This window comes from Bos javanicus, chromosome 10 (assembly GCF_032452875.1).
Source record: "Bos javanicus breed banteng chromosome 10, ARS-OSU_banteng_1.0, whole genome shotgun sequence".
In the NCBI taxonomy this organism is placed as follows: Eukaryota; Metazoa; Chordata; class Mammalia; order Artiodactyla; family Bovidae; genus Bos; species Bos javanicus.
This window is the reverse complement of record NC_083877.1, coordinates 26956974-26980887: the sequence shown is the minus strand read 5'-3', so window position 1 is coordinate 26980887 and position 23914 is coordinate 26956974. Positions and strand designations below refer to the sequence as shown.

General features: G+C 37.7%; 3 protein-coding genes and 1 non-coding gene across 4 annotated transcripts; all 4 read right to left on the bottom strand.

Annotated features, from left to right (window-relative positions):
- Nucleotides 1-275: 275 nt before the first annotated feature.
- Nucleotides 276-347, bottom strand: TRNAW-CCA (transfer RNA tryptophan (anticodon CCA)). The gene has a single exon. It is a non-coding gene; the product is annotated as a tRNA-Trp (tRNA).
- A 3084-nt stretch (nucleotides 348-3431) lies between these two features.
- LOC133255196 (olfactory receptor 4K1-like) lies at nucleotides 3432-5747 on the bottom strand. Its single transcript, XM_061429744.1, has 2 exons — nucleotides 5702-5747; nucleotides 3432-4396 (listed from the first exon to the last, which is right to left on the bottom strand). Exons 1-2 carry the CDS (start codon nucleotides 5745-5747, stop codon nucleotides 3432-3434), a joined length of 1011 nt encoding a protein of 336 aa, XP_061285728.1.
- A 6224-nt stretch (nucleotides 5748-11971) lies between these two features.
- Nucleotides 11972-12907, bottom strand: LOC133255381 (olfactory receptor 4K1). Its single transcript, XM_061429839.1, has one exon. The coding sequence runs from the start codon at nucleotides 12905-12907 to the stop codon at nucleotides 11972-11974; it is 936 nt and encodes a 311-aa protein (XP_061285823.1).
- A 9626-nt stretch (nucleotides 12908-22533) lies between these two features.
- On the bottom strand, nucleotides 22534-23551 carry LOC133255380 (olfactory receptor 4K5). Its single transcript, XM_061429838.1, has one exon. The coding sequence runs from the start codon at nucleotides 23503-23505 to the stop codon at nucleotides 22534-22536; it is 972 nt and encodes a 323-aa protein (XP_061285822.1). The 5' UTR covers nucleotides 23506-23551.
- Nucleotides 23552-23914: the final 363 nt, after the last annotated feature.

The following is a 23914-nucleotide window of genomic DNA, read 5'->3' as shown; positions in this document are numbered from 1 at the left end:
TGTATTGGAAAATAAGAGAGGGAGTCACCAAGGCAAATCAGAACACTGCCCACCCCAACATTGTTCAGGTGGTGTTTCCCTGTCGGGTTATCAGGGTATGATGATCTTATGTCAATCAAGTAACCAATATAGGTTCACCAAAAGTGAAAGCGAAGTCACTCAGTCGTGTCCGACTCTTTGCGACCCCGTGGACTTTAGCCTACCAGGCTTCTCTGTCCATGGGATTCTCCAGGCAAGAGTATTGGAGTGGGTGCCATTTCCTTCTCCAGGGGATCTTCCCGACCCAGGGATCGAACCCGGGTCTCCTGCATTGGAGGCAGACGCTTTAACCTCTGAGCCACCAGGGAAGCCCAGGTTCACCAAAAGCACTAATAATTTGATATCTATTCTAATCACAATGCTGTGACTATTTGATTTGTTTTATAATTACAATTTCAGTGGAACTTGACAAATTCCCCCAAGTTTCTTGCAATTATCAACAGATTGGCATTTCTAGGTCTGTAAGTCTGTGGGCCAAAACTTGCACTGCTACTGCTACTGCTAAGTCACTTCAGTCGTGTCCGACTCTGTGTGACCCCATGGACTGCAGCCCACCAGGCTCCTCCATACATGGGACCCTCCAGGCAAGAGTACTGGAGTGGGGTGCCATTGCCTTCTCCGAAAACTTGCACTAGGGCAATTCATTAAATTGGTATCAATTATGAGGTTTTCTGATGGTTGGCCAGCAAAATGTGCTCTGCTGGTCATGAAGTGAAGTGAAGTCACTCAGTCGTGCCCGACTCTTTGCGACCCCATGGACCTACCGAGCCCTCTGCCCATGGGATTCTCCAGGCAAGAGTACTGGAGTGGATTGCCATTTCCTTCTACAGGGGATCTTCCCAACCCTGGGATCGAACCCAGATCTCCCACGTTGCAGGCAGACGCTTTAACCTCTGAGCCACCAGGGAAGCCCTTCTGCAATTCGAATACAGAGTAAGTTCTGTGAGTCTTTATTTCCTTAATATTCAGTCATTTATATGAGGCCAGAGTTCTTTCTTAGTCTCCTCTGCCCACAACATCTGCATAAATTAAGTTTAAAAATGCTGAAAAGTATTGAGCTGCATTGAATTGAACAAAGCTGAACATTAGCACACTGAGATTATTAGCACTGCATATGTTTATAACATACCATTTTAAACATATGTTTATAATGTCTATTATATCCTTTACTTGCCTTTATTATCTAGTAATGAACTTTTTAATAGATATCTTGACTTCATTTGAAATCTTTTACTGACCATGGAACTATGGCTTTGCCTCTTTTGTAAAACCTGTCATCTCTCATTTGCATAATATTCATACAGCATGTTTTTAATAAATTTAAATTTATTAACGTGATATCCAATGAAGTAAACTCACACTCTCACATGTGGACAACAAATATGATAAAGAGATCAGATTGCGGCACGGTACAATGTATCAAAGATATGACTGAGGTAAGAACAATCTAGTTTTCCACTACCTTCCAATTTCATCACTCAAATGCCTCATGTGTATCAAACAACAATATAACTTACCTGAAAATCACTGTTTTGAATATTATATCCTTCTTATGGCACTTACTGCATGTGCTTGCATGTTAAACTTTTTGTATACTGATAAATATGGTAATAGAAAAGTAATTGTCTTACAATCTAAGTAATAAAAACAAATACACAATTACATCTTCAGTTAAAAAATGACATTTGGATTTAAAGCTAACACAAACAGAATAGGACTTCCCTGGTGGCTCAGAGGTTAAAGCGTCTACCTCCAGTGCGGGAGACCTGGGTTCAATCCCTGGGTCGGGAAGATCCCCCGGAGAAGGAAATGGTAACCCACTCCAGTATTCTTGGCTGGAGAACCCCATGGACAGAGGAAGCCTGGTAGGCTACAAGCCACGGGGTCGCAAAGAGTCGGACACGACTGAGTGACTTCACTTTCACTTTCAAACAGAATAAACACCTCCTGGCATGAATCAGTGATGTGGCTGGCATGAATCAGTGATGTGGTGATAACAGTGATAGATCTGTGACTAATAAGGGGCTGAATCAATTGTGCTCACCTTCTTTATCCTAGTCATTCCCTGATTTGGTGAGATGTTTCTGAAATTTCACTTAAATTTTTTTTTAAAGTATGAGATAAATTTCATAATTACTAATATGTGAATGGCACCCCACTTCAGTAATTTTGCCTGGAAAATCCCATGGACAGAGGAGCCTGGTAGGCTGCAGTCCATGGGGTCGCTAAGAGTTGGACGTGACTGAGCGACTTCACTTTCACTTTTCACTTTCATGCATTGGAGAAGGAAGTGGCAACCCACTCCAGTGTTCTTGCCTGGAGAATCCCACGGACGGGAAGCCTGATGGGCTGCCGTCTATGGGGTCGCACAGAGTCGGACACGACTGAAGCGACTTAGCAGCAGCAGCAGTGCTTTCTGTGACCACTTTGAAATTTAAACTCTCACATTAATTAAACAACATCACTGTCTATTTAGATATCCTATAATCATTTTTAGCTGGTAGGTTTATTATCAATGATATAAATAAAATCTGTAAAGTGCTATGACTGTTGTCCCAGAAAGCATAAGACTACTCTTATAGTTTGAATTATGGCCTTGGTGATGCTATTGATATGTTATTTGTTTCAAAATCAGAGTGTCAAAACTCAGTCCTATCATTGATACTATAGTATTTGGGGTATTTAAAATTTAACATAAGTAATAAATATAATTTAAAATTTATGAACAGTATTGCCTTATTTATGAATGTCGAATATTTGCAACTACTTATAGGAATCAAGTTATTAGCTGAAATAATTATGAACTGTAACTTATGAAAGTAGTTTTCATTTAGCCTGTAATGTCAAAGCAGTTTCTGTTTTTAGCACTAAATTGCTTTCTATGCTACTCCAGTCAAGTTAGATGTGTGCAAGATTTTTTAACAAGACCTATATAAGGGAAATTATAAATTTTAATACATGTAATTACTATTTTGGGACTTCCCTCGTGGCTCAGACAGTAAAGAATCTGCCTGCAATGTGGGAGACCTGAGTTCAATACCTGGGCTGGGAAGATCCCCTGAAGAAGGGCATGACAACCCACTCCAGTATTCTGGCCTGGAGAATCAGAGGAGCCTGGCAGGCTACAGTCTATGGGGTCACAAAGAGTCAGATACGACTGAGCAACTAAGCACAGCACAGCACAGTTACTATTTCAGGGAAGATGAAGTGAGCCACAGAATATTAAAACTGGTAACATAATATGAGGTTCTGCATTGCATTTGCCAACTTTAGAGTGACCAATTCAGGTCCTATAACCGGAAAGACTAATTATGATAGAGACACAATAATAACAACTATACATGGGCATTACAAAGAACAAGAAAGGACTTGTGTTGCTTCATCACAGTTGTCTAACAGGCTTCCTTGGAACCCACGTGTTGGTTCCTTAGTTTCTTCATGGCTTCCTTTACATCTTTATTCCTTAGAGTGTAAATCATAGGGTTAAGAAGAGGAGTGAATACAGTAAAAAACACAGAGATAAATTTATCAATTGTGAAGCTTTCAAAGGGCCAAATATAGATGAAGATTAATGGGCCAAAGAACAGAACTACAACAGTAATGTGGGCAGACAGAGTGGAAAGTGCCCTGGATGTCCCACCAGAGGCTTGGCGATGGACAGTAGCAAGGATGATAGTGTAAGAAATGAGCAAAAGGAGAAAACAGATAAGTGACAACAGGCCACTATTTGTGAGCACCAGGATCTCTAAAACATAGGTGTCCAAGCAGGCAAGTTTAATCACGAGGGGGAGATCACAAAAGAAATTGTCTACCTTGTTGGGTCCACAGAAAGGAAGATCTATTATGAATACCAGGTGACTGGCTGAATGCAAGATGCCAATGGCCCAGGAGACCCCCACCAGGACAGTGCACGCTCTTCGGCTCATGATGGTCATGTAATGCAGAGGTTTGCATATAGCAATATACCTATCATAGGCCATGGCAACAAGAAGTACCATCTCACTGCCCCCAAAAACATGCAAGAAAAAAATCTGTGACATGCATCCCTTGAAAGTGATGGTCTTGTGTTCACTGAGGAAATCCGAAATCATCTTGGGAGTGGCAAATGTAGCCTGACACACATCAATGAAGGAGAGATTGCTAAGAAGAAAGTACATCGGAGAATGCAATCGAGAGTCTGTAATTACTGTGAGAATGATAAGACTGTTTCCCAACACTGCAGCACCATAAAACACAGAGAAGATAAAGAAAAGGAAGAGCTGGAGTTCCCGAGAACTAGAGAGGCCCAACAAAATGAATTCAGTAACCACTGACTTATTGCTCCATCCATTAAATGAATCTGGGCTGCTCAAGTTAGCTAAGGGGAAGAAAAATAATTATTTATTAATTTATTAATTATTTAATAATAAGGATATTATATTATTTCTAGGAATTTATATTTTCCTTGTGTTACGTAACTATACAAATTGTCATTTACTTTTGCATTTATGGATTGGCTAGATAAAAGATGGACAGAGATAATAGATTTATCTAATAGATAAGTCAATATGGAAGGAAGGGAAAATTTGATTTGATATTATATACGAATACACTTTTTATAGAAGTGTGCAAGATCTCAATAGCACTTTGAAAGTCCCATGTACCATACTTACACATTCAGATTACAAATTCAAAAGATTAATCTGATGCCTTTTACAGAATCTTGGAGGGACAAGAAATTTAGGCCAAGTGCAAAGAGATGAAAATCAGACCAGTTACTTTAGCAATGACATTGGAGAAATAAGTGAGATGTGTCCATGCATTTGAGAAAATCTGCAGTGATAATAAGAGAGAGAAGTTAATTTGTAGCAAGTTAAACTACTATGAGTGACAAATTACTTTCACTTTTCTATATTAAAACAATTTGAGTTTTACATGATTTAGTAGTCAAAATATCTTCCTAGAATTCAGAAGCATATGTTCTTTTCAATCACTCTTTCTCTCCATATGATCTCCTCTTCACAGCAGTTGAATATAATATTATTTAATCAGACCTTCAAAGCACTTCAAAGATGGAACTGAATGTAATTTAATTACTATGATATGTTTGTTATTTAAACATATTTGTACCACTTATCTTTGCTGGTCATTTTTTAATCTCTTCTTTCTCTGATGAGTTTATCACAATAACAAAAGTGTTTTTCCAAAGTCAACTGAAAACATAATTTATATATTAATTAACTCAACAAATAATACAAATTGTCTGCTCTGCAGCATACAACCTTATGGGCTCTGGAGGCAAAGCAATGGGAAAAAAAGAGGGGGGGGAATATGCCCCATCTTCATTTGGTTATATCCTAAAGAAATGATGGGACTGACACAGGAAATGGAGATAAAATATATATTATGTCATTTAGTAATAAGTGTTCCAGAGAAAATAAAACAGGGCAAAGGAATATGGACTAACCAAGTGGTCATAAAAGCCTCACTGGGCAGGTTACATTTCAGCAGCAACTAAAGAAAATGAAGAGCAAGCCTTGAGGAAATCTACTTCAGACAAAAGGAATAGCAAACATGTGCAACAAATTGTTTATGTGAAATAAGCATTCTCTTGAAAAACATCAGTATAATTTGGGCTGGTTTATTAGAAATTAAATAATGGAAACTTAGCTTTTAACCTTACTATGAAATTGGCATAATCGACTTTTTTGAACAATATTCTGCCTCATAGGCTTAAACAATTTTAGAAAGCTGTAAATTCAGTCTTAAAATATGGACACACACTAAAAACCTAGTCTTTTTTGTTTGATATAAAATTGCATTCCAAATTCTATACATATACTTCTATATACAGAATTTGAAAAGCAATTTATATTTTTATATAAATGCATGGTGATAATTGTGTCATTCAAAATAAAATTGAAATGATCTGTGATTTCTTGTAAGAACCCTTGAAATGAAGCTTCTGGCCAGATCTCAGAATCTGGGAAAATGTTTCTGTGTCTGTCGTCACAGTCAATGACAGCTACATGAGATACACTGTAGTATCTATTCAAGGTAAGACATCCACATATTGAGAGCATTTTAAAATATAAAAATTACTAAGTACTTTTTTGTATTATTCATAGAATCTTATGCTTTTTAAAACATCTTCCTATAGTGTATCAATGTATATACAAGGCTTGACAAGCGTTTTCAAAGTGATAAATGCAAAATCTATTGGGTTATTAAAATGACAACTTTTTGCCCCATTCTATTCTCTATCACCATATCTATTTTTTCAAAATAATTTAGCAATATGCTTACCTTCACCTGGGTGCTTCAGTCCATCAACATGTTAGCAGTGACAATAATCAGATAAGTCTAATGTTTTATTTCAGATTTTAGAATCTCATATACAAACTCCAAGTTATTTTTTTAATTTAACTCTTTTATATTGGAGTATAGTTGACTTACAATATTGTGTTAGTTTCAGGTGTATAGCAAAGTGATTCAATTCTACATATACATATATCCATTCTTTTTCAGATTCTTGTCCAATATAGGCTATTACAGAATCTTGTCATCTCAATTCTATAATTACTTTAGCCCAGAATCCCTTTAACTCTGAATGTTAATATCTATATTTAATTTTTTGCTTCATGTGATTAAATTCTGCGTGCCAGTTTTGAGAGAAATCACAAGGGAGCAATAATAGGTTGAAGAAAAGAAACCTCCAAAACCTATTGGCTTTAAAAAAAAAAACATTGAGTCACAAGAGCCCATATACTACATAACCCCAAATCTCAGATAACCAATCCCATGGACTGCAATAGCCCATTAAAAAAACTTCCTTTATTAAGTGAGGTCATCTTGCTGTGGGAATTATTAACACACTTTGAGTTGTTTTTCTCAAAAATGAGATGATAAAAACATGTAAGTTATTTGTCTATAATTGAAAGCAAAGTACATATCACAAGAGGGAAATGTAGTGACCTAGGAGTTTGCAACACCGGTTACTCTTGTTTAACAAGCTGTCTCCCTCCATATGCCTTTTTTCCTTTTGTTTAAAGTGACTAAGGCGGTAAACACTAGCCCAAATGCCCAGAGCAGGAATATGTATCATAAGAAATATAAATCAGGCAATGGGCCTAAGAGAATTAGAATCTTTTCTTTAATCCTTTGCTTTTTTCTTTTTATGGAAATATCTATGATGAAGTTTTTCAAACTCCATACCTTATAATAAGCTACCCCTCAAAATCCAATATTTTAATTGTCTTTCCTCATTACTTAACCATACACTAGAATCAGAAAGTTCATTTGGGCATACAGTGGGTAAAACTGCTTAGATATGCATGTAGTTTGCTTTTGGATTTTGTGGAAAGAGATCTCAGAGCAGTGAAAGGACTGACATCTACAGAGAAGAGCAGGTGACTGCTAGAAAGGGAAACTTGGTGAGCTAATAAAGAAGCCCAGGTTTCTCTGAATTCTCTACTGATAGACCAGCTTCCTTCTTGATATCTTTCTCTTTAATACTTCACAGATATTTCAGTTCTTCTGTTTGCAAACCTATTCCCCCTTCACTCTGCCCCATCCCCAGCTAATGGCATTTCTTTTGTCCCAGCATTTCAGCCAGAAACTTAGTTCCTTCTTTTTCCTTAGTTTTTTTCCTACATACTACTTTGTATTCTTCCAAAATATTCCCAGTTTACTAAATTATATTCATTTTAACTCCCCTGTCTAAACCATTATCATTTTTCTCCTCAAAAGTTTCAAGATCTGATGATGATCTCAACTTTTACCCTTTTTTTTAGTTTTCTGGTTTTTTTTTATTTTATTTTATTTTTAAACTTTACAATATTGTATTAGTTTCACCAAATATCGAAATGAATCTGCCACAGGTATACATTTGTTCCCCATCCTGACTTTTTCCAATTGATTCCTCCAGTTTAATCTTTTTTTTTTCTTTTTTTTTTAATTTTATTTTATTTTTAAACTTTTTTTTTTTATGGTTTGAAAGTTTATTCCTAACATTCATCAATGTTAACTTATTGCAATTTTCTTCTTCAATACAAAGATGATAGATAGCCACATAAGAAATCAATATAAGCAATATCTCATTTTTAGAATAAACTTTACATAATTGTATTAATTTTGCCAAATATCAAAATGAATCCGCCACAGGTATACATGTGTTCCCCATCCTGAACCCTCCTCCCTCCTCCCTCCCCATACCATCCCTCTGGGTCATCCCAGTGCACTAGCCCCAAGCGTCCAGTATCGTGCATCGAACCTGGACTGGCAACTCGTTTCTTACATGATATTTTACATGTTTCAATGTCATTCTCCCAAATCTTCCCACCCTCTCCCTCTCCCATAGAGTCCATAAGACTGTTCTATACATCAGTGTCTCTTTTGCTGTCTCGTACACAGGGTTATTGTTACCATCTTTCTAAATTCCATATATATGCGTTAGTATACTGTATTGGTGTTTTTCCTTCTGGCTTACTTCACTCTGTAAAATAGGCTCCAGTTTCATCCACCTCATTAGAACTGATTCAAATGTATTCTTTTTAATGGCTGAGTTTAATCTTTAAAAATAAAATAAAACCATAAGTCATGCCAACCTTTAACATAAAGCAGGCAGTTACCTTAACCAGAAAAATGATTTTATTCAGGAATAGCAGACATATTGCAACTGCAAGCTATGGCAAAAATTCATGTCCATTGAGCCAGTGATGCCATGCAAATATCTCATCCTCTGTCATCCCCTTCTCCTCTTGCCTTCAGTCTTTCCCAGCATCAGGGTCTTTTCAAATGAGTCAGTTCTTCGCATCAGGTGGTCAAAGTACTGGAGCTTTAGCTTCAGCCTCAGTCCTTCCAATGAATTTTAAGACTGATTTCCTTTAGGATGGACTCGTTGGATCTCCTTGCAGTCCAAAGGACTCTCAAAAGTCTTCTCCAACACTACAGTTCAAAAGCATCAATTCTTCATCACTCAGCTTTCTTTATAGTCCCACTCTCATATCCATACATGACTACTGGAAAAACCATAGGTTTGACTAGATGGACCTTTGTTGGTAAAGTAATATCTCTGCTTTCTAATATACTGTCTATGTTTGTCATAGCTTTTCTTCCAAGGAGCAAGCGTCTTTAAATTTCATGGCTGTAGTCACCATCTGCAGTAATTTTGGAGTCCAAAAAAATGAAGTCTCTCACTGTTTCCATTGTTTCCCCCTTTATTTGCCATGAAGTGATGGGACTGGATGCCATGGGTACTTGCTTACTGACTTATAAAACCTCTTTACAAATTAAAGATATTACCCCTGTGGATAATACTGCTTGTCACCTAATTTTTCTTTTGACTTTATTTGTGATAGAATTTTTAAAAAAGAAAAAAAAAGAAACTAAAACTTTTGTGGAAATTAATGTAGTCATATTTGCCAACTTTTTTTTTTTTAACTTTTTGACTTTTGAGTTTTTTTTATCAAACTCAATGTGATAGGTTGTGCCCAATCACTAAAGTCCCAAGTAGACCCAACAATGATTAGAAAATGGAAGAATGTGTCTCGTAGTACAAGGAACTGGCCAAATTAAATGGCCACTCACAAATTCTAATTTCCCTCTTTCTCCTACTGTTCTCCCTCGCCTCCATTTTCCCTTGTGTCACCTACCCCTCCTCTACCTCAATATTTGATTACTGAGGATCAGAGCAGCTAAATGACAGGTTTTCAAGGGTACTATTGGCAACTCTCCATTTTCACTTGCAAGTCAGAGTTAAAAGGCAAAAAAATACTACCAACAATATCATGAATGCATTAATGTTTATTACATATTTTAAATGTTTTGGCACTATATAAAATTTGTTTTAAAAAAAGTCATGTTAAAGGAACATTACCATGTTTGATGTTGTACAAATGAATTTGACCTGAAGTCTAAAGTTCCAAGAATCCTTAGCTAATAATAAGTATCATGGTTCTAAAAGACTATATCTAAGACTCAGCTGGCTCTGATTTATCATGCAGAGTTAATATCTAAATACATAGTCACTAAGTTATGTCTTAAAATTTAATTAAAATACTGAACCCAATGTGATGACAATTGCAGGCTTTCTATTTTCTGTTAAGTGACTCTTTTTTCTTTGTAGAATACATTTAGTCTTTTTGTTATAAGGCCTTTTTCATAAGGCAAAGGGAGAAGTACATATGAAATCTTTGGCCAGAGAATGAAACAATAATTTATTGTTCAGTCGCTAAGTCGCATCTGACTACTTGGGACCACATAGACTACAGCATGCCAAGCTCCCCTGTCCTTCACTATCTCCCAGAGTTAGCTCAAACTCGTGTCCATTGAGTCGGTGATGCCACCCAATCATCTCATCCTCTGTCGTCCTCTTCTCCTCTTGCCGTCAATCTTGCCCAGCAGCAGGGTCTTTTTCAAATGAGGTGGTGCTTCACATCAGGTGGTCAAAGTATTGGAGCTTCAGCTTCAGCATCAGTCCTTCCAATGAATATTCAGGACTGATTTCCTTTAGGATTGACTGGTTTGATCTCCTTGTTGTCCAAGGACTCTCAAGAGTCTTCTCCAGCACAGATTTTAAAACCATTATTACCAAGTGGTGCTAGTGGTAAAGAACCTAATTGCCAGTGCAGGAGATAATAAGAGATCTGGGTTCAATCGCTGGGTCAGAAAGATTCCCTGGAGAAGGGCATGGCAGCCCACTCCAATATTCTTGTCTGGAGAATCCCATGGACAGAGGAGCCTGGCAAGCCACAGTCCAGAGTGTCACAAAAAGTCGGACATGACTGAAGCGACTTAGGATGCATGCGAAACATTATTACAAGTACAAGAATTTTACTTTCTCTTCTGTTTTCCAAGAAATATGAAAGAAGAGATCTCAGACTTGATCTTCAATTTCAAAAAAATTTTGTCATTTTTGTGCATTTGTATGTTTTAGGTACATATGGAATTGACTTTTTCTGTGGATTTAAATATTCTATATCTGATGTATTTGCAGACAATTTCAAAGATATTTGCAATTTTTTATGACTAATGTAGAACTCATTATAACTACTTAAAAATAAATAAGCTAGGGAAATAGATATGTATGCTGCTGATAGCACCAAATATTTAGAAAAAGTTTTGTAATGAATAGAAATGTATATCAATAATCTAGAAAAAACAGAAAAATTTTATTGGGACATAGCAGGAGGAGCCTGGTAGGCTGCAGTCCATGGGGTCACTAGGAGTCGGACACGACTGATCGACTTCACTTTCACTTTTCACTTTCATGCATTGGAGGAGGAAATGGCAACCTACTCCAGTGTTCTTGCCTGGAGAATCCCAGGGATGGAGGAGCCTGTTGGGCTGCTGTCTCTGGGGTCACACAGAGTCAGACACGACTGAAGCAACTTAGCAGCAGCAGCAGATAGGAAAAACTATAAATAACCAAAAATTTTCAATACATGAGGAAAAGATAAGCTAAAAAACATGAAACAAATGTATACAAGTGAGGTGAAATCTAAGTTTTAAAACAATATTTTTCCACCATGTCAATTTATAGAAAAAAATATTATGAATAAGTTGATAGAGCCTAACAGAAACAGAATTTACTTGTGTGTTTTGATTGCAAGGCATAAAAATTACACAAGTTCAATTGAAGAGAATCACAAATTTGGTAATATGAATAGCTGTTTTTGTAGATTAGAATCTCTAAATTATTTATAAAATATTTTGAAAGGTTACTAAATATTTTCAAGAGAATTAGTACTTTAGAATTACAAACTATGAAAAACTGGTTAAAATTAAATAGCAAACCAGGAACTGGTTTTATGTAATTCCTTTGCAGTTGGGAAAAAAATCTAATTCTGTAATTCAATAACCCCTGTCATTAGCAAAAATAATTGGCTTGATGCTGTGATCCAGTAGGGGCTCTTCATTTCCATTGCATATTTATGTTCCTTCATGGTGTTCCCTAGTTTTTCCAGAAGCTCACATGACGGTTTCTCAATTTTCTCATGGCTGATTTAACATCTTCATTTCTCAGAGAGTAGATGATGGGATTCAACAGGGGTGTACAAACAGTGTAGAACACAGAAAGGAACTTATCCAGAGAAAGTCTGCTAAAAGGCCATATATAAAAATAAATGCAAGGCCCGAAGAAAAGAATCACCACGGTGATATGGGCAGTTAATGTAGAAAGTGCCTTGGATGATCCACTGGAGGAACGGTGATGGACAGTGATCAGAATGACAGTGTAGGAAATGACTAAAGCCAGAAAACAGCTCAGTGATATCAGGCCACTGTTAGTTAGGGTCATAATTTCCATCTCGTAAGTATCCATGCAAGCCAACTCTATCACCAGGGGAAGGTCACAAAAAAAGCTGTCTACCTCATTGGGGCCACAGAACGGCAGATCCACAGTAAAAGCCAAGTGGCTCACAGAATGAAGAATACCCACAGCCCAGGAAATAAACACAAAAATTATGCATAGTCTTCGATTCATAATTGTGCTATAGTGTAGAGGCTTACAAATGGCTATAAATCTGTCATATGCCAAAGCTACAAGCAACATCATCTCACTCCCAACGAAACTGTGAAGAAGGAATATTTGGGCCATGCAACCCTCAAAGGAGATAGTTTTGTGTTCCACAAAGAAGTCCACAAGCATCTTGGGGGTGGCAAAGTTAGATTGGCAGATATCAATGAAAGAAAGGTTACTGAGCAAGAAGTACATAGGAGAGTTCAAATGGGAGTCAGAGGAAACAATAACAATAATCATGATGTTGCCCAGAACTGATGTCATATACACTATCGAGAAGATGGCAAAAAAGAAAAGCTGAAGTTCCCAAGAATTAGAGAGTCCCAGAAGCACAAACTCAGATACCATTGATTCATTTGTGTGAGCCATGTATCCAATCCACTGTTACCTAAGTAAAAGAAAATCAGGAAAATGTCACAATGATTGACACTGTATCTAGTATATATACAAAAGAAATATGATAAGTTTTTAATTAAAAGTTAATTTAATGAGACTATGTAAATAGTCAATGAACTAGTATTTAACGTCTATAACTGCTGTGGAAAGTAGAAGTGAGAAATAAAGATAATTAGATATAGATTCTATCATAGAGAGATAAGATATTCATATTAAAAATAAGAATATAAAATCAGAAACAAGCAAACAATAACTGATAAAATAATACCATAGATACTAGCAAAATGAAATAAACTATGCCAAAGTGGTAAGGTAACATATCATGGGATATGTATTATTTTACTATTTAAAAGCTTGTGATTTGCTAGCCAAAACTGAAGGAAACGGCTATTTTAAGCATGGGGAATAGCAGGACTAAAGCTACAAAAGTGAAAACATGAAAGGCATACTCAGAGAGCCATGAGTTCAGTGGCTTGGCTGGAGAAGGGTGTGCTAAGGAACAGTCAAAATGAAGTTGGGAATGGTAGGTTAGGAGCAAATCATGGATGCAAGTAGCCTTGAATATAATGCCAGTGGATTACACTAATGTTCTAAAAACTGAGAATCACAAAGTGTTTGACAGTGCTTTAGGAAGCTTAATATTTGTGACAATTTGTGACAATGTGGAAAGAAGAGGCAATGGTAATACTCTGAAAGTTTCTGTGAAAATCAAGAACATTCCTTTCATCCTTTGAACAATAATCAGAGTTCACCTTCTGTTACATAAGACCAAAGGTGAATGAGTCACCTATGTGTCTTCAATCTCTTCCAACTCCGCCTTTTGTCTCTTCCCAAACATGCCTGACACACCTGGATTTGTCAAAATCTGTCTGTCCTTTTGGAAATATTTTATATGACTATATGTGGTGCATTTTGAACACATAATAGATTTTCGAAAGAGAAAATTTAAGTAATATGTTAATTGCCTCTAAATTGTTTTTTGACATTTTGCTTTAATACATTGGGCACCATGTGGCCACTTGATGCCGGAAGAAAACCCTGCACAATCTCTTGTGGATCAGGAGACATTTTTGGCTTTAGCCCTGTGTACCCAGCACAACACAATAGGTATTAATTTGTCACTATATTGATTGAAGTTCTACACCCTGTATTCTTCAGTGAAAGATATAACTAATACAACAGATATTTAAAAGCTTAAGAGCAAGACTGAACAGTAACCATAAATTAAACAATTAAAAATACTTAGACTGTTAGAAGCTTTAATTTATGTGATGATAACCTGATTTTTGAGGCACTAAATTCTACCCTTTCAAGGACTTTACTCAGTGCATTTGAGTTACAATCTCTAGTTTTAAGGGGAATCAGAAACTTAAGTTACTCAAGAATAGAAACGGATTAAAAAGGCATGACCTGACCTCATTACAAACTTCCATTATGCGATTCTCATCTCCGTGTGGAAGATTTGGGCCAGTGTTGGCTTTTCTTATCATGTATTTACATGAACGATACAGAGAAGAAGACAAACAAACATGGGAAAGAAAAGAAATTCCATTTCCAAAACTAAAAATGATCCTACAAAGCTACAGTTATTAATTTTAAACATATAAAATTTGTGGCCATGAGGGACTTCATACTTTCAGTCTCCTAGATAAAGCCTGACAAATATCATGATAATTTAGTGGAATAACATTAAAGAGAGAGGGAGGGAGAAAGGGACAGAGAGAGATGAAGATAAGAAGAAAATAATTAGGAGGAAGAGGAGAAAAGGGGAGCAGAAGAGGAGAAGGAGGAAAGTAGAAGGAAGAGGAGGAAGGGAAAGCAGAATGGTTAATAACCTGTAGTTAGTGGTATTTATTCAATTTTTAAAGATCGTCTCATCTTTTAAAAAAGTTTTTCTGAAAATATCCAAATTTTCTACAAAGTATCTAATAGATGATAAGATTTGTCATTTCATTTTTCAAAATACAGAAAACAACTACAAAATCTTCTCCACCCTAGTTTCCTATGATTTCTTAATCCAAGTAGAACAGACTAGGGTCAATGTTATATCTCATTTTCTTCTTAATATTTAAGGTAGAACCCGTTAGTAAAAAAGGAACAACTAACTTTTGTCACTTTCCAGCTGCGTGACTGACAGCAAAGCAAAACCAGTAAAGGTTACCCTTACTGGCCATTATATAGTTACCCCTTCTTCATTCTAGGCAAATTGTGATAGTAAATAATTGTTTTAACAAATGGCCTATTATCTTCTGAATAGAAAGCATAAAAAAATGGCATATAAGGGACAGATAATGGTTATATCATACTTCCTTTTGTTTATCAAATATCAATCCTATTATTATCAACTTGGCTGCCCATCATATTAAAAATATTTGCAATATACTCTTGACTTGATGCATTTAAACTTGTCCCTGAACTGAGCTGTGCAAAAGCATACCCCTCAGTTCTTGTCCTGAAGTAGTGAAGGCTCTGCTCCTCTTGTCCTGGACTATACAATTATAATATCTAAGGTAATGCAATATAAAGCTTTCCATCCTCAATCCAGGAAACTGATTTCTTTGGGGAAGTGAGAAATCACCCTTTAGAGATCTGATGTCATCCAACAGTGGGAGTAATTATGTTTTACAAAATAATTTTTCCAGGAATGGAAAAGAAAGGAAAAAAGTTTATTACCAACTAGTTGGTATGAAAGCAAAAGATTATTTATCACTGATTCCTAGTCAGCAAAGTAATTTTTCAATTCCTAACTTTCTGTCAGTAAAACAATCAGTCCAGTTCAGTTCAGTCACTCAGTCATGTCTGACTCTTTGTGACCCCGTGGACTGCAGCACGCCTGGCTTCCCTGTCCATCACAAACTCCTGGAGCCTGTTCAAACTCAGGTCCATCAAGTCGGTGATGCCATCCAACCATCTCATCCTCTCTTGTCCCCTTCTCTTCCTGCCCTCAGTCTTTCCCAGCATCAGGGATCATGATCTTTTTCCAGTGAGTCAGTTCTTCACATCAGGTGGCCAAAGTATTGGAGTTTCAGCTTCAGCATCAGGACTGATTTCCTTTAGCATTGACTGGTTTGATCTCTTTGCTGTCCAAGAAACTCTAAAGAGTCTTCTCCAACATCACAGTTCAAAAGCATCAATTCTTTGGCATTCAGCTTTCTTTATAGTGCAACTATCACATCTATACATGACTACTGGGAAAACCATAGCTTTGGCTATACAGACCTTTGTCGGCAAAGTAATGTCTCTGCTTTTTAATATGTTGTCTAGGTTGGTCATAACTTTTCTTCCAAGGAGCAAGTGTCTTTTAATTTCATGGCTGCAGTCACCATCTGCACTGATTTTGGAGCCCAAGAAAACAATCATACTGTCCTATAAATGATCACCCAGCCTCTGAGTAGTTTCCTCCAATCACAAGGAGCCTACTATTTCACAGGACAGCTTAGTCTATTATTAGAGTGCTTAACTGGTTCTACCATCTGTAGTTTAATAAAGAATACCTGCTCCCACTTAAACATAATGTCTCTTCAAATATTTTAAGGCACCCTCATATCTTCTACATGAAAATCTATTTCTCCCCCAAAATATTTCAACTGTCTGTGAAATGAAAATATCTCCTGCCATATCAATAAACAAGAAATGTTGAGTCATCGGCGATTTCTGGCCTCCAAATGTGGATGAGGTCCCCCAAAACAGAGCAGAATGACTGTGATCCAGCAGATGCCACCAGCCTACCCCCCATGGCAATTGCTGAAGAGCTGGGGGGATGCAAGAAATAGGCATCTGCCACACCTGCCACTCCATATGGTGAACAAGGAATTAAGGATGTAAACAATCTAGAAACAGGATTTGGCCCTAGATAGCTGAGATGCATATGAAAGGAATGAATTCAGTGAGCCTGAGCCTTGAATCTCCCCATGATGGTTTTCCTTACCACTTAACAATAGTCTTTGATGTTCAGACTGCTTACCCACTTTGTCACAAACTTGTATATAGCCTGATTCCCTCTCCTGCCTCTTTGGAGAAGTTATCTCAGAGCTACTGAGATGCTGTCTCCCAGGCTTGGAGTTCTAAACATTGCCACCAAATAAAATAATTCTCTACTTTCAGTTTGTGACTATACTTTTTAGTGGACAAGTCTTTTCAACTATATTTCATATAATATTTCATATTCAGTTCAGTTCAGTTCAGTCGCTCAGTCATGTCTGACTCTTTGCGACCCTATGAATCGCAGCATGCCAGGCCTCCCTGTCCATCACCAACTCCCGGAGTTCACCCAGACTAACGTCCATCGAGTCAGTGATGCCATCCAGCCATCTTATCCTCTGTCGTCCCCTTCTCCTCCTGCCCCCAATCCCTCCCAGCATCAGAGTCTTTTCCAATGAGTCAACTCGTCTCATGAGGTGGCCAAAGTACTGGAGTTTCAGCTTTAGCATCATTCCTTCCAAAGAAATCCCAGGATTGATCTCCTTCAGAATGGACTGGTTCTTGTAGTCCAAGGGACTCTCAAGAGTCTCCTCCAACACCACAGTTCAAAGGCATCAATTCTTCAGCGCTCAGCCTTCTTCACAGTCCAACTCTCGCATCCATACATGACCACAGGGAAAATCTGTAGCATTGACTAGACAAACCTTTGTTGGCAAAGTAACGTCTCTGCTTTTCAATATGCTATCTAGGTTGGCCATAACTTTCCTTCCAAGGAGTAAGTGTCTTTTAATTTCATGGCTGCAGTCACCATCTGCAGTGATTTTGGAGCCCCAAAAATAAAGTCTGACACTGTTTCCACTGTTTCCCCATCTATTTGCCATGAAGTGATGGGACCAGATGCCATGATCTTCGTTTTCTTAATGTTGAGGTTTAAGCCAACTTTTTCACTCTCCACTTCACTTTCATCAAGAGGCTTTTGAGTTCCTCTTCACTTTCTGCCATAAGGGTGGTGTCATCTGCATATGTGAGGTTATTGATATTTCTCCTGGCAATCTTGATTCCAGCTTGTGCTTCTTCCAGTCCAGCATTTCTCATGATGTACTCTACATATAAGTTAAATAAGCAGGGTGACAGTATACAGCCTTGACATACTCCTTTTCTTATTTGGAACCAGTCTGTTGTTCCATGTCCAGTTCTAACTGTTGCTTCCTGACCTGCATACAAATTTCTCAAGAGGCAGATCAGGTGGTCTGGTATTCCCATCTCTTTCATATTTCCAAAGGTTGTGATGTAGATGTAAGTTTTAAATGGCCATCTTTAAAGAACGAGATTGAAATAGATTTCTCCTATCACTTTGCATGTGTATATGCTAAGTGTGTGTGTGTAATCACACTCGAGTAAAATGTGCACATACCTAAGGACACAAGAACAATGGCATGTATTGCAGCATAGATTCAAGAGATCGATACTGGAAACAACCCAAAAATCCATAAATTTGAGAGTAAAGAAATATAATATTTTAGTGTGGTGGAATATATTCAATGATTAAATTATTATGTTATTTTTATAGACGAATAAGTATAAGATTAAAAACCTGACAGGGAAAATATAAGATTGGTAAAATTATCATGTGCACATTTCTACAAACCAAACATATATATGGCCACACATTGACTAATAGTAAAATGCACAACATAGATATTGTGAGTTAAATTTTATTCAGAGACGTAACTGAAGACTTTAGCCCAGGAGTGCTTTGCTTAGTTGCTCAGTAATGTCCAGCTCTTTGCAACTCCATGGACTGTAGTCCACCAGGCTCCTCTGTCCATGGGGATTCTCCAGGGAAGAATACTGGAGTGGGTTGCATGCACTGCTCCAGGGGATCTTCCCAACCCAGGAATCGAACCACAAGCTCCGGCATTGCAGGCTGATTCTTTACCGTCAGAGCCACCAGAAAAGCCTGGAGAACAGCCCAGGAGACAGTCTCTCAAAAGAACTCTGAAGAACTGTTTGAAGAGGTGAGGGAGGAGCCAGAATACAAATTTTTTGCTGAGAAAAACATGTAGTCAAACAAAATAGCAGATAACTGCTAATTCCAAAGGAACAGACAGTTGAGCAAATTAATGCTTTTAGTGCTTTTCTATGTATGGAAAAATACAAGAATCTGAGGTCATTGAAAAATTGTCCTTCAAAGGGCATATGAACTATCTAGAGGCAGGCATCCAAAGCATAGAGTGCTACCAGTTTTTCTCCATTCTGAATTCCTCTCGGGTGCACTGTCAGTAGGTGACTGCAGTGGTTAAGGGTTTGATCCTTTTAGAGCTGATACAAAAAGCAACATTTTTTTTCCTTTATACTAATTTCTTATGATAGTAACTTTGTGCTTTGAATGGTCAGAAATAGTTTCTTTTGCTTACAGGAAAAGAAAAAGAGATTATCATTAAAATAGCTGTAGGGAAGCACAATTTGCTACCCCAAAATATTTCTTTGGCATGAGAATTATTTTCAAATGAAGACAAGTAAGATGCAAAGACTCAGGAAGAAACTTTGACTTTCCCTTTAACTGCCTAAAGAATGTAGACAGGATCTGTTTTAGGAAGGGAGCTATTACCTTGATGGGCTTCCCTGCTGCTGCTGCTGCTAAGTCGCCTCAGTCGTGTCTGACTCTGTGCGACCCCATAGAAGGCAGCCCACCAGACTTCCCTGTCCCTGGGATTCTCCAGGCATGAACACTGGAGTGGGTTTCCATTTCCTTCTCCAATGCATGAAAGTGAAAAGTGAAAGTGAAGTCACTCAGTTGTGTCCGACTCTTAGTGACCCCATGGACTTCAGCCCACCAGGCTCCTCCGTCAATGGAATTTTCCAGGCAAGAGTACTGGAGTGGGGTGCCATTGCCTTCTCCGTGATGGGCTTCCCAGCTGGTGGTAAATAACCCGCCTGCCAATGCAGGAGACAAGTTTCCATCCCTGGGTTGGGAAGAATGGGTTCCATTCCTGGGTTGGGAAGATCCCCTGGAGAAGGGCACAGCAACCCACTCCAGTATTCTTGCCTGGAAAATCTCATGGACAGAGGAGCCTGGTGGGCTAGAGTCCATAGGGTTGCAAAGTCAGACACGACTGAAGTGGTGTCTCCTTAATAACTATAATATGAACTAGGTGTATAGCAGGGAGGAACACAGCAAAGCCTGTTAAGATTCTTCTCAGTGTCCCATTGTCTCTGCACAGCTCCGCAAATATTCATTTACCAAACATTTGCTTTTGTATTTCCATGTAAGTTGCCTTCCTCTCACCATACCTCTATCCCCAACATCCTCTTTTTTCTTTAGCTGCAGGCAGTATTTAGGTGAAGGTTTTAGCCATTTTGGTGAGTTACCCAGTTTTCCTGGTCTCTCACATGTATGTATGTTACTAAATTTTGTTTGATTTTCTCCTGTTAAACTGTTAACTGATATAGTTTTCTTGTCAAGAAATGGACAAAGGAGGGACTTCCTGGCATTTTTAAAAACTTTAAAAATGGTTCACATCAAAAATACATATTTTTTTTAAAAAAAGGAAATGCACTAAGGAAAAAATATGTGTGCTAAGTCGTTCCAGTAGTGTCCAACTCTTTGCAACCCTATGGACTGTAGCCCACCAAGCTCCTCTGTCCGTGGGATTCTCCAGGCAAAAATACTGGAGTGGGTTTCCATGCCCTCCTTCAGGGAGGAAAAATATACTTTTTATTAAAGGAATACTTGTAATTTTCTTCTAACCTTTCTTATTACCTTTTTTGATGAAAGGAAACACCAGACATAACTGTGACCACTGCTCTTTTTCTTGGCACACATTGGCTGGAAATCCTTCTAACTTACCTGAAATTGTATCTACTGCTAAGAAAGTTGTAAACTTCATCAACATTTAAAGGTAGGACCTTGAATATGCAGCTCGTAAAGAGATTACATAAAGAATTAAGAACAAAATGTGTTTTTCTCTACTACAAGAAAAATTGCTGGCTTTCCAGACATTCTTTGCAAAAGCTTAGTTGAGATATAGGTAGCACTTTATAGCTCCTTGAGAGAGACCTTGTAAAGATACTTTGTTCATTTGTATACAATGTAAGTGAGGCCATGTGGAAAAATTCAAAATTTGGAGTCCTCTGACAGGAACATTTCTTCTTCTGTGAAATTAACTCTGGGAATTCAGGCTCAGTTTCTTAATATTTAGCATTTTATTTCAAGAAGTCCATTAAAATAAAAATTTAAGATTAATTCAATATTATATATGACATATAGATTTCAATGTCAAAAATTACCTACCAAATCAACTTACCCAAACTAAAAACCAACTGCCTTCACATTACAGTGTATAACTGAACAATAAAGTGCAACAATAAATAAAAAAGGCAAACAATAAAGTGCAAAATTAGAGTTTTCATTCTTAGAATAAAAGAGAGACTAATATTTACATAATCTATTTGCCTTGTATGAATTGAGAGATTTTGGAAAGTAAACTTAGAACGTCTAATCAACAGTAATAATTTCCCTAACTGTCCCCAGAGTCCAGGGTAGAGATCCGTTTGTGGGGTCCTGATTGCTAACCAGGATGTATGTTTAACATTGATCATTATAACAAAGAACTCTGTATTTGGCCCACATACAAAGAGTGCTGCACAGCTCTTTATAGAACAGACTGAAAAGTCAGTGTTGAATTGGTCAGCTTTAAAGATTCTCCTCTACAACTCGTAATTTCAGAGGAAACTGGCATTTCCTTAACTGATCAGAGAAAGCCCACTATATATTTGAAAAGTAAACTTCCAATTATATTTATTTCCATATTTTAAAGCACTGTTAATTATTGGAAAATAATATGGGATAGGCATAATTGATATTGGAGGAGAAATTTCATAACTGAAGAATCTTCACTTAATTTTATGCACTTATCTTAAATCAGTGAAGCTGCTATCCTGGGATACTGGGAAAATAGTATACCCTGCTATTATGGGAAAATTCAGTTTCAAATTCTTGAATACTATTTGCCTATATTGATTCTTAGGCATGTAAATTAGGAAACATAAGATTTTTTTAAGTGTCTAAAGTTATCCCCGCCAAAGAATCAGCTACTCATTCTTTTTTCCCATCCTACTTATATTTACCTATAACTAAAACATCTATATTGGAGAAGGAAATGGCAACCCACTCCAGTGTTCTTGCCTGGAGAATCCCAGGGACGGGGGAGCCTGGTGCTCTGCCGTCTATGGGGTCGTACAGAGTCAGACACGACTGAAGCTACTTAGCAGCAGCAGCAGCAAAGCATCTATGCTATCTGTATACAGCCATCCCATAACTTATCTCCAGAACCAGTAGTCATGATATTTTTTTTTTCACATTCTTGGATATGTAACTTTTGCTAAGATGATATCTGGGAAAAAACTTAATATCCACTAAATATTCTCTAAATCATCTTCTTCATTACTTTCACCAGAGTTAGGATGTACCACGCAGCATGTTGAAAATATTTATAAACAGACTATTGATTTGTAGAATTTGAATGAATTTAGTCTTAATAATGGAGAAGGAAATGACAGCCCACTCCAGTTTTCTTGCCTGGAGAGTTCCAGGGACAGGGGAGCCTGGTGGGCTGCCGTCTTTGGGATCGCACAGAGTCGTACACGACTGAAGCGACTTAGCAGCAGCAGCAGTCTTAATAAAGGGAATTCCTCACTATTACTGGCCTTTCAGAAATTTTCTTGGCCCTTGAATAATGGATCATAATTTTCCTGAAGGCAATCTTCATATCTCTGTTCCTTAATGTATAAATAATGGGGTTTAGAATGGGAGTGAAAATGGTATAAAATATGGCAAGAACTTTATCCACAGGGTAGCTGGTAAAGGGCCACACGTAGATGAATATGCAAGGTCCAAAGAATAATATTACTACAGTAATATGGGCAGCCAGAGTAGAAAATGCTTTGGCCATTGCAGCAGAAGACTTAAACCAGACAGTGATGAGAATAATGATATAAGAGCTGACCAAGAGTGAGAAAGTGCTTAAGGAAAGGATTCCGCTATTGACTACAATTAGTATTTCAGTGATGTAAGAGTCCAGGCAGGCAAGTTTGGTCACTCGAGGGAGGTCACAGAAAAAGCTGTCTACTACATTGGGCCCACAAAAAGGCAGATTCACAGTAAATGACAACTGGCTTAGTGTGTGCACCAAGCCCACAGCCCAGGAGATCATTACCAGAACAGTGCACGTCCTTCGTCTCATGGTGATGACATAGTGCAGGGGTTTGCATATGGCTACATATCTGTCATAGGCCATGGAGACAAGTAGCATCATCTCCCCTCCAGTGAAAAGGTGAATGAAGAAAATCTGAGCTATGCAGCCACTGAAGGAGATGGTCTTGTGTTCACTCAGAAAATCAGCAATCATCTTAGGAGTAGCAAAGGAAGCCTGACAGATGTCCACAAAGGAAAGGTTTCCCAAGAGAAAGTACATGGGAGAGTGCAGGCTGCTGTCAGAAGTCACTGTGAGGATAATGAGAAGATTTCCCAGCACAATGACCATATACAACACAGAGAAGAACACGAAAAAGAAGAGCTGGAGCTCCTGAGAACTAGAGAGTCCCAGTAATACAAACTCAGACACCACTGATGAATTGACCTTATCCATGGATCCAGGCTGCAGACTTGCTCTGAAACAATCCTGAAGAAGGGGAATCGGAGGAATCAGAATTACAAACTATAACACTTTTAATGTAAAGGATTCTGAGATACCAGATATAATGCATATTTGCTGAATGAAAAATTTTGAAGAGACCATGATAATGTATCTGAAGAGTCAGAAGGATCTTATGAGAATGTCCAGATAATTTTACCAGTCTCATTAGAACCTCTTGAGTTTTGGGATAGTCTTAATAATCTTTCACACAGTAGTAAACAAGCTCATTCATGACCTGACTTATCGTGATCACAATGTATACAAAACTTTACTACTATTGCAGGAATAATAACAATTTAAACAGTTCCTACAAGGAGATACTGTTGACTATATGTTTTCCAGGTCTATAGTTGCAACCCAG